Source organism: Otolemur garnettii, unplaced genomic scaffold (assembly GCF_000181295.1).
Source record: "Otolemur garnettii isolate 467f Iridium unplaced genomic scaffold, OtoGar3 scaffold00016, whole genome shotgun sequence".
Classification (NCBI taxonomy): Eukaryota; Metazoa; Chordata; class Mammalia; order Primates; family Galagidae; genus Otolemur; species Otolemur garnettii.
The window spans coordinates 20360919-20373040 of NW_003852411.1; the positions used below are offsets into that span (position 1 = coordinate 20360919).

Consider the following 12122-nt stretch of genomic DNA (forward strand, 5'->3'; position numbering starts at 1 on the left):
TGTTAAGTATATAATAAAACTTCAATAAAAATCTGACAAATGAATGTACATAAAGCTCTTTCCTTCATCTCTCCTTGACAATTTATATTCAAGTTAGGACTCCTGATATCTTTATGTCTTTAAAAGTGTCTTCTAGAAGATTAATTTCATAAAAGCAAAGTTTATTTTCAACTTCCTTGACCTGAACCTACCTAGCACATATTAGGTATCTAAATGTTTGCTGAAAGGATGATTCCCTCACTTAATGCTTTGCTAAAATTCATTTTTACATTATCTAATCAAAAAGAGATTAGATCTACATCTCATAGAAAGCATAAAATTATGGCTTTTTTGGATATTTAGCAAGTCTTCAAATTTTTACATGCTCTATCCCAGAAATACATTCTATGTAACTCAAAAATATAAATAATCCACTTCAAATAACAAGCAAAAAAAAACCCAAGCATGTAAAAGTAACTGTAAACACATGTGTTGCTACACAGGCACTTGTATGTGTGTCCACATGGATGGGAACACAATGCAAAAGTCTGTGAATAGAGAAGTGATTAATAACTTAACCTATGATGGAATAAAAATGCAGCCATTAAGAAAAATATAGCAACTTGAAAACATGATAAATAAGATACCACTTGGACAGAAGGGGAAGTCAATTTATAGACTATTTACATGACATTTCAATAGAAATAAAAAAATATTAATTTGTGAGTGTGTTTATAAAGGTATATCTATAGAACAAGGTCTGAACACTTTACAAGAACTAGTAAACTGTTATTCCTGTGGGGAGGGGAGTGAAACACAAATGTGAATATCTTAGAGTCAGTATAAATTACTTCTATAATTATAAATAAATACACTACAGTTAAGAAAAAGACTAAATCTAGTCAATACCTCACCTTTTATCACTTAAAATAATTTAGAGACCAAGTTTTTTTACTCTATTACTGCACAAAACCACTGGTTGTCTAATTTATAAGATTGAGGTTTCTTAGAAGCCCTTTAAGTGTTTTATTTTAGATCATTTTAAAAAGAGCACTATTTTTCTCCTCACTACTGGACTAAGGATGTTATAAAATTTCAAGTACAAGCAACAAAAATAAATACATAAATACTTCTGAGTTATCTTAATGTCAGAATTACCAGAGTAACTCCTAAGATCACAGAAAGAAAAAATACAAATCTCCAACACAAATTACGGCATAGAATTTCTAAAATTACTTTTATTCTTAATGTTTTGAGATAGTCTTAGAAAGCTGTCACAGGCATTATAATGTCAACTTTATTTAAGGTACCTTTTTCTGGAATTGTACATCTTCATTTTCTAGCGCACAATTGTCATCTTGAGAGTAATATGATGACGCCGAAGCTGAAGAACTCTCTTTACAACATACACGCCAACTGGGAAGCCTGTAAAAAATGCCCACCACCATCAACAACAACAACAAAAAAAAGGAAAGAAAGAAAGAGAAGTTGTTAAGTAATGTACTCCCCTATATGGGCTAGAATTTGAGGCAATAAACACACATATGGTGCCATTTTAATACCCTTAACAATTTAATGATGAAGATAAATGCACTTAAGGGCTTTTTATTTACTGCCCTAAGAAAAACATTTAAAACATAAATGTTTTTCAGCATTCTAAGACATGAATTCTATAAAGATTCAACAGAGTTCATAGAAGAAATATCTTATAATTACATAAAAGGAACACAGAAATTTGTCAAAGAGCTAACCTCCTCAGAAAGTATCAAATGCCAATGTTATTCTAAATTCTACTAAATATTTAAGAATAAATAACCCTAAAGTTATCCTAACTGTTTCAAAGTATAGAAGTAAAGCTTCTAAATATTTTTACATAGGGAACATAAGAATGATAGCAAAAGATAACAGAAAAAGCACACATAGGAAAGAAAACTATAGGCTAGCAGTACTTAGAAATAAGATGCAAAACTTCTAAAGAAAACAATAAAAAAGAAAAACTACGAACATACTAAAGGAGAAATATACCACTCTTAGAATCAAGTAGAATTTAACTCTGAAATTTAAAATTGGTTTGATATAACAAAAGTATATAATTGGCCACGCAAAATTATCTTATCATCTCCACAGACACTGAAAGACATCTAATAAACTTAATACATCCATCAAGATTTCTTACATCAATAGTAACATAGGAATAAGTATATATTTAACATGGGAAATACATGCCTAAAGTCAGTATTCTACTTAGTGAAGAAACCTAAATATACCCTATATACCCATTATCACTGATATTACAAAAACAGGACAATAAAAAACTATTATTACAAAACATGAGAATAAAAGAGATACAGAAATGGAAAAGGAAACAATAAAATTATCATTAGTTGCAAATAATAAGCTTATCTGTAATAGCTACAGATAATGAGTTTATATAATTGGAAAATTAGAAAAAATTACCTACTAAAAGAAGTTCTAGACATAAAAATTATATTTCTTGTTATAAAATTAAGAACCAAATCAACAGACTCCATATTCAAATCATTACATCAGTTATAAAATCTAATATGAGTACCTATTTGTAATAGAAACAATAAAATACTAAGATATAAACTTAGCAAGAAAGCTATAAAGTACAACTGTGTTAAAATTGCCAATATTTGGGCGGTGCCTATGGCTCAGTGAGTAGACCACCAGTCCCATATACTGAGGGTGGCGGGTTCAAACCCAGCCCCAGCCAAAACACAACAAAAAAATATCCAGGCATTGTGGCGGGTGCCTATAGTCCCGGCTACTCAGGAGGCCAAGGCAAGAGAATTGGCTAAGCCCAAGAGCGAGAGGTTGCTGTGAGCTGTGACATCACAGCACTCTACCAAGGGCGACAAAGTGAGACTCTGACTCTAAAAAATAAATAAATAAATAAAACTGCCAATATTTAACAATGTCAAATTCACACAAGTCAAAATAATATAAGATTAAAAACATTATTTATTTCAGAGACAAAGAGGTATATATCAAATTAATCAAATAAGATCAGTGGTTTCCTTGAAAAGAGAAAATTAGTAAAGAGGAGAATGGCTTCTTTGAAAAATTAAAGAAAAACACTTTTAGAGCTATTTGACTTCTTAAACTACAAATACACTAAAAAAATAAATAAGCAAAAGCAAGGAACATAACTTCAAGGAAAATGGGGAGAAAAGCAAAATAATGATATTTTCTTTATACAACATTATCAGGACACAAAATTTATGCACATAGCAGTATCTTAGCATATATACTTTTGGACAGTAAAAAGTTTTCAAGGAAACATCAGAAACTGTGAGTATAAAAAACAAAACCTGCAAGTATTGTAAATTTTGAGGATTATGCCCCCTCAGTTTTTCATCCACTTCTATTACTTTAATTTCTACCATGAGCATGCATTAGTTTTATAATGGGTGTGTGAACTGTGTGTATGTAAGCCCTAATATCCACAGTTAGTGTAAAAAGATAGCTAATGGACATTAAATCTCATAATCCTTGTTTTTACTGTCATATAATCAAATTCTATTACCCTAAATTCTGAATTTTTAGAAACAAACCTTTCATTATTACCATTATCCTAGATATTCTCCCTACCTTAAAAGAGCTGCTGAAGTATTTTTCCCTGATTAAAAAAAAAAAGATGATGTAGTGTCTCCTTAACCTTGGAAGAGACCTTCACTGGGTGCCTCAAATTAAGAATAGCAAGCATGAAATTCACTGTCACCATGAGAACATGTTTCTGTTCACGTCTTCCATCCAAAAATTTAACATCTTTTTCCGTCTTAACTAAGCACTTAAGCACTGTGGCCTTAACTTTTGCAGTTTACAGAACAGCAAAAAATAGCACGTTTTTTCCTTCTTTACAATTTCACAGAAGATTTGTTCATACTTTAAAGCAATCTCAGCAAACAACCTTTTTTCCCCTCATTAAGTCAGGAATTTTTTTTTACCTTTTCACTTTAAAGAAAGTACTTCTACAGTTTCTTCGTGACATATCCAAAATGCTGGCATTGCTACTCTCACATGATCGGGCCATTTCTAAGCAAAATAAAGACTACTTGAACACAAATACTGTGATACCAGAATAGTTGATTTGATAACTGGAACAGCTACTAAAGGAGTAACAAGAAGGTAGCACAGACAGCATGGAGAGCCCAGACAATTCATGTCCTGGAGGGAAAGAGTGGGACAGTATAAGATTTCAGCATTCTACTCAGAACAGCTCAAGATTTCCATTTAATATTGTAGCTGACCATAGTTAACTAAAACCACAAAAAGTGAAAGTATGGGTAAGAGGGACCTGTTGTATATAAAATGATTTGCCCTGCCCAGTCCCCACTGAAGGACAGATGTTCATAAAAGCAGATAAACAGTTACCATTTTTTTTAGAAAATATGAATCCTCACAGGAAAAATACAACCTAAACAGGAGATTCAAAGCTATATGGCCCTCAAAGACTCACCATCTGAGTTACAGAGAGCATGTATGTGTCAGGTCTCTGAAATATCAGAGAAGAGATATGCAAGAAGTAACCTGAATATTCTGCATAAGAAAAGGCCTAAAATAGATAAAAACTGTCATCAACTAATACCAGTAAAGAAATTTTAAATCATCAGAACAAAATGAAATATCTCAAACCCACAGAACAAGAATGTATCTCTATTAATGGGGTCCTTACTTTCAACAAGTCTCCCCAGGTGAATAATATACACACATCCTGATTAAAAACAAGTGGATCACACTATAATGGCTTTATGGCACTTTGTTGCATGACTAAATGGGCCGATTTCTATGCTACTTAAGCAACTTCCTAATATTATATTATGAAAATCCTAATCCTAATTAAATGAGTTTCTTTCTAGACCTATAACAAACTCAGTACCAGAATCATATCAAGATAAATGGCAATTAGTAAGTCCTTGATATTTTTCCTCAGTTTAGAATGAGTGACAACTTTTATGTTACTATTTGGAAGTTAATTATGTATATATACAATCATATGCCACATAACATCTTGATCGATGATGAACCACATATACAGAGGTAGTCCCATAAGATTATATACTCTATTTTTGCTGTACCTTTTCCATGTTTACATATGTTTAAATATATCAATATTTAATATCATTGTGTTACAAAAGCACAGTAACATGCTGTACCAGTTGTAGCCTGGGAGCAACAGACTAGGTGTACAGTAGAATACAGCATCTAGGTTTGTGAAAGTATACACTCAGGTTTGCACAATGATGAAATCACCTAATTTCTCAGAATCTCACAATCCTATGCTTTTAAATTTCAATAAGAAAAAATTTTAGAACTCTTGATAATTTTTAAAACAAGAAGAATTCAACTTACTTTCCACATATATTATTTTAATAGTCAGCCTAGGAATAAATGCCTGAGTGGAGCTCTTTCAAACAGACAAAAATTAGAAATAAATTAAAAACTGCAGAAATTAAAAGCCAAATAGAGCTTTAAAAGAATTAAGAACTGCTGAATGCTCAATTTTAACTTTTTTATTTACATCATTAACATGTTCATCCTTTTTATTCACTCTATGTCCATGAAATATGCTTCATATACATGGTATATTACTAGACTACATACGCATTAATTCATAGTAAGACTGTATATGTATTAATGCATCTTATAATATTGTTTGACTATAATTTACATAATACCTCTTTTAGATATGATTAATGGTTACCAGATTATAAGGAATAAATGTTGGCATCCACATAATACCAGAAATAATGAATACCTAGGTTCAACAAGCATGCTCTAGGGATTTAGTTTTCTTAAACCTAATTGCTTTCATTTTAGAAATTAGTTTTTCTTGAAAGAAGGTTTTCAACTTGAATGTATAGTGACTGAAGTTTTTCTTGTAGTGGCAACCTACGATATTTAATATTCCTAAACATGATGCTATTTTAAGGGTGTGTTAACAACTATGTGTTTCAAAAAATAATATTTAAGACTAAGTGCTAGGGTAAAGGGGAAATCAATTATTTCTTAAAAAAGAAAACAAGAGACAGACTTGGAAAAGTTCTTCTAGAGGATATAGCAACTAAAGAGCCAAGAAAAACTTCATTTCAGAAGACAGGAAATACTCTTTAATGTGCCAAGGAAGATTTCCTCAAGAAGGTAAAGAAGGTATTCTTTAATGTAAAATTAACTAAAAAAATACCTTTAAAATCATATTCAAGAGCTTAGAATGACAGCTTTTTATGTCTGCTTAGCACAGAAATCCTGAACTATCTTTAACATCACTTTTATAATCTTGTCAAAAAAAATAGCAAAATAAGGCAATGATTCCACAAAGATGCATTAATATACAACAAACAATATGCTAATATGCAAACAGACCAAGCCTGATAATTGAGAGAAGGGAATAAAACTAAACTGCAGTCTGTCAAACTTTCAAACAGGTTGTTTTCCTTGAGTTTCAAAGAGAAACTTTAAAAGCACGTAACTACCCAATAAGTAGCAAGTATAATATTAGATATACAGCCCTGTTAAGAAACATTAGGAATAATTTTCAACTCATTAAAAACTTGAGTAAATACATATAGTATTAGGAAAACAAAAAAAGGAGCAATTTTAATTAAGACCAAAGAAAGATGAAAAACGTTGTCACTAAGAGTTTTATTATTTATTGGGAAAAAGAAATAGTGATTATAAATATGTATGCACCTGACAATATAAAATATCACAAGCACTAACAAAGCTACAGGCAGAAACAATCATCTGAAAGAATGGTTGCCTATTTAAGTTAAAGCAAACAAAGTGGACAAAACCTACTTGAAAATGAGAGATTTCTTGTGTATTTAAGAAATGAGTTTGATTAAATATACAGAATGTTACACATAGTACGAATTAAACATACTTCAAGCACACATGGAGTATTTTCCAAATACCATAAAGACTCAAAAGAAGATCTAACAGACTTTCTCTCCAACCATACTGCAATAAAATTTGAAGTAACTGGAAAAAAAAGTGTACATTTTCCTAAGCCTGGAAGCAAGATATATGTAGCAAAATAATCCTTCAGTCAAAAACTATAAAGAACATTATAAAATAACTTTGCTGAAGACTCAAAATTGGTGGAATCCAGACAAGAGCGAGAAAACTATGCTTCTGAATGCATTAGGAGTTAAAAACTGAAAATAAAAGATCTGATCCTGCCATTCAAACAGATAAAAAACAATGCAAATGAAAGGATATATATGAACAGATAATCCTAAAATAGAGAAAAAAAAAAATAGCAAAGAAAATTAAGAAAACCAAAAGTTGGTTCTTTGAAGAAAATATTAAAAAGACAAACCTCTGGAAAAGCATATCAATGACAGATGATGATGCAAATTAACAAAATATGGAATAAAAAGATGAAATAACCACTAACAAAGCAGATTTTTTAAATTATAAAATATTAAAAACTATGGCCCAGGTGTGGTGGTTCACACATGTTATCCCAGCACTTGGGAAGCTGAGGCAGGTGGATTGCCTGAGCTCACAGGTTCGAGACCAGCCTGAGCCAGAGAGAGACCTCATCTCTAAAAACAGCCCAGTGTTGTGGCAGGCACCTGTATTCCCAGCTACTTGGGAGGCTGAGGCAAGAAAATTGCTTAAACCCAGGAGTTTGAGGTTGCTATGAGCTATGACATTGTGGCACTCTACCAAGGGTGACAAAATGAGACTGTCTCAAAAAAAAAAAAAAAAACCTTGAAAACTATATGTATATTGGAAAAACTTCGGAGAAATGGATAACCTTCTAGAAAAACAGCAAAATGGGCACAAGGAATAAAAAAAAAAGGAACAAACTAATGACAATAAAATTTGAATTTATCTACATCTGTAAGAAGGAGGAAATCCTAAGTTTTTATATTTTTTATTTGGAAATAATTTCAAACTTTCAGAAATACTGCCACCAGCATAGTACAAAAAACATCTATGCACTCTATGCCCCTTATCAACCCGTTGTTAACACTTTGCCCATCTGTTCCCTCATTTTCCACTTGCTCATGGCATGCTCATTCACCCTTCCCTTCCCCTCACTTTCCCCATAAATTATGTATAAAATACTTTAGTATGTATTTCCCGAGAATAAGGATATTATCTTACATAACTACAATACAGTAATCAATTTCAATAAATGGTACACCCACAGAACATTTTAATCTTACTGTCCATACTTCAATTTTGTTAACTAACCCATAATGTCCTTTACAGAATTCCACCAACAAAGCAGATTTCCCTAGTACCAAAATGAGTCTGTAATCATGTCCTACATTTGTCATATCTCTTCAGCATCCTTTAACTTGGAATAGTTCTTGGCCTTTATTTTGTGTAGAAATTAACACTTTTTAAAGATACAGTCCCTTTTCTTCTTAAACAGTCTGGTGGTCCTTATGTGTGGTTTGTCTAATGTCTTATCATAACCAGATTCAAGTTATACATGTATATTCCTAGCCACAAGCCTTCATAAGTGATATTATGTCTCTCCCAAGTTATAACACCCAGAAGCACACCATATCCATCTGTTTCAGCAGTTGCAGTTGCAATTCAACTTTCAGGTACTTTTCAAGATCAATAAAAACTATGTTTTAAAAAGCCTTGTAGGCTGAGCATGATGGCTCAAGCCTGTAACCCTAGCACTCTGGGAGGCCAAGGCTGGCAGATTGCCTAAGCTTAGGAGTTTGAGACCAGCTTGAGGTAGAGCAAGAGCCTATCTCTAAAAATAGCTGGTCATTATGCCAGGCACCTGTAATCCCTGCTATTCAGGAGGCTGAGGAAAGAGGATGGCTTGAGCCCAAGAATTTGAGGTTGTTGTGAGCTATGACGCCCTAAGGGGCTCTCTACCCAGGGCACAGAGGGAAACTCTGTCTCAAAAAACAAAACAAAACAAAACAAAACTGTACTGGGTCTGAATTTATGTCTATAGTTTATTTGTTTTCCTTATGGGCTACTAATCTGCAACAGAATCCTTCACAATTGCACACCTTCCCACATTCTCCTGAACTAGAAATAACCCAAGACTTCATTTAAGTTCTTAAAATCCTGAGTAAAATAACCCATAAAAATAATATTGATCATTTTCCAAAACAACAAGGTAAAGAATGCACAGATACCAGGAAAGTCCTACCTCTATTTTATCATTACCCCACTTTAGCCACATTTGAAAAAGCATTGATTTCAATAGGATAGATAACCATTAAGTTTCAGAAGGACCAAACACTGAATATGAGATACCTTATTTATTTTTTAGAAAAGCTATTAAGACTCTAAAATGTGTACTCAAGTACAGTGTGCCAGACAATTCTTTCACCTGAAATACAAAATTCTATGCTTCTAATTTTAAAATACTCAGCCAGCTATGGAACAGTGTGCATGTTTAATGTCTACCAGCAACCTAGAAATAGATTGCTTACATATATTGCACCATTTTCCAAGTTACCTGTTCACCTAGTACTGATTGTTCTGGCCCTGAACCCTCTGACTTCCTCAAAAACACTTCTTTGGAACTTTCATTTCTACTATTTTTTTAAATCTGCACACTTTGAGCTTCCCCACATCCCAGCCCCTCTCCCTGAGTCTATCCCACATAAAGTCAACTCAACTGAGAACCTGCAATCACTTCTTATCAAATACATGACAAACCTTAGCAACCTCAGGATTATTATAACTCTTGTCTTGGTAGAGTTTTACATAATAACATGAGGCTTTACTGACCTCCTGGTGGGAAATCTAAATGAAATAAAGATCCTGTAACAAACTAAGCTAGTCAAAATCAGGTATTTCCATTCCAAATGCAAAAACAAATGTCTTAAGCTAGAGGCAAAGACGCTAACAAAGCAGATCTACTTGTACAATAAAACTCTTGCATGCTGGTAGGACTCTGTCCCCAAAGTCAAGTCAAAACATTACCAAGGAAAATGTGATAATGCAATAAAAAGGACAGGATTCAAGCTCCCTGTTGCAAATACTAAGTGGAATCTCTTTTGCTGCAGGTTTGACAAAAAGATAATAGTCATTACATTCCCCTAATAAAGTAATACCTTCAGGGCTCACTTGTGTTCTGAAGCAATTCTAAGTTAAATAGATATTGGTGCGGGGGCTCTGATGTGATCAATAAAAATTTTATCTGTGAAAATGGCTGCCACAGTGCTCCCAAACTATCTTAAAATGTCAAAGAGTGAAAGACCTCAGAAAGTTAAGTACCACCAGATCTAGGCCTTCCTTTCAGGAGCCAAGGCCAGAAGAATCTGAGTGAGGAGACCATAATTTAAGGTAGAACACTTGTACTTAGAGAAAATATTAGCAAATCTTACTGCTTGATTAGATCACAAATGAGCTATCCAATCTAGACCTGTTTCAACTGCTCCTCATCACAACCTGATTAAAACCCAGCAGCATCAAAAAAATGTCAAATTCCCACCACCATCAATGGGTGCCCCAATGATAGGTTGGGTCTGCTCTTAAAAGCTCTGTTCTCCTATACACATCCATCCTTACAAGACCAGCCTACCCAGGTGATGGTTCAGAAAATACAGTTAAAGATGGCAGAACTGGTTCAGGAAGCTTCTTGAAGATCCTTTTTTTCTCAGTCTGACTTTGAGCTTATACCAGTTACTGTAAGCAACTTTAGCTTCCCAAGGTCACTGGCAGCTTCTACTTTTGCTAACAATAGTTTTCCATGGCACTGGAACTGCATCTCCACATCACACCCTCTTCTTGAATCTGGGCTGGGCTTTTGAATATAATCAAGATAGCTGTGGGGAGTTCTGATCTACTCATAAGAGGACTAGCTACCTCTAGGGTAGGGCCACTAGTAAGGCCACTCAGAGAGACCCTACAAAAAACAGCCCCTGAGAGAACTGCATGCAAAAAGAAAAACCCAACCATCCCCAGTGTTTCAGCTAACCTGCTGACCACAAGAGTGACCATCCACAGGACCAGCAGAACAGCTCAAGTGAGCCTAGCTCAGATTGAACAATAATTGGGGGATAGGGGGTTGTTTTAAGCCACTAACTTTTGGGGTGGTTTATCAGCAACACTTGACAACCAAAAACACTGGTCATATATAGATACCTTTTTTCCTAAAGACAATTATTTGACAACCAAAAACACTGGTCATATATAGATACCTTTTTTCCTAAATACAAGACAATTACTCATATGCAAAGAAAAAATGGCAAATGTTTACCAACCACAACCTTTTCAGTCAACAGCTGGAAGATAATTGGTAATCTGTAAGAAGAAAATACACCTCTTTTCCTAATTTATACATTTCCATTCCCCCCTCCATGACCTTTTAATAGCAATGTTAAGGTAGATAGCACATTTTTGACAGTCTCAGGCCCCAGTTTAATATTTAGCAAAAAAAAAAAAAAGAGAGAGAGAGAGAGACAGAGAGAGAGGCCATCAAAATGAATTATCCCCTATTGCAGTGGTGCTCAACCTTCCTAATGCTGCAACCCTTTAATACAGTTACTCATACTGTGGTGACCCCCAACGATAAAGGGTCATGGCATTAGGAAGGTTGTGAAACCACTGCACAGAAACTAAACAAAGATACAAAGGACTTAGACGTGCCGCTAGAACACATGAGATTAATAGACATATACAGAACACACCATCCCAAAGCTAAAGAATATACATTTTTCTCCTCAGCTCATGGTATATACTTCAAAATAGGCCACATTCTAGGATACAATCAAACTTCAGCAAAATTAAAAGAACAGAAACTATACCTTATATCTTCTCAGACCACAAGACTTAAAGGTAGAACTCAACTCCAACAAAAATGTTCATCTGGCCAGGCATAGTGGCTGACGTCTATAATCTCAACACTGTGGGAGGCCAAGGCAGATGGACTGTCTGAGATCACAAGTTCAGGATCAATCTGAGGACAAGTAAGACCCTGTCTCTAAAAAATAGCTGGGTATTGTGGTGGGTACCTATAGTCCCAGCTACTCGGAGTCTAAAGCAAGAGGATTGCTTGAGCCCAAGAGTTTGAGGTTGCTGAGAGCGATGACGCCAATGGCATTTTATTGGGGGCAAAAAAGTGAGACTCTGTCTCAAAAAAAAAAAAGTTCATCCCCCAACACTTGGAAATTAAACAA

General features: G+C 34.0%; 1 protein-coding gene across 1 annotated transcript in view; it reads right to left on the reverse strand.

Annotated features, from left to right (window-relative positions):
* Positions 1–894: 894 nt before the first annotated feature.
* Positions 895–12122, reverse strand: part of LOC111723819 — a 49345-nt gene continuing 38117 nt past the window's right edge. The window contains exon 3 of the mRNA XM_023510814.1: positions 895–1404. Coding sequence (XP_023366582.1) covers positions 1281–1404 — 124 coding nt within the window. The 3' untranslated portion in view covers positions 895–1280. The remainder of the gene's footprint in view (positions 1405–12122) is intronic.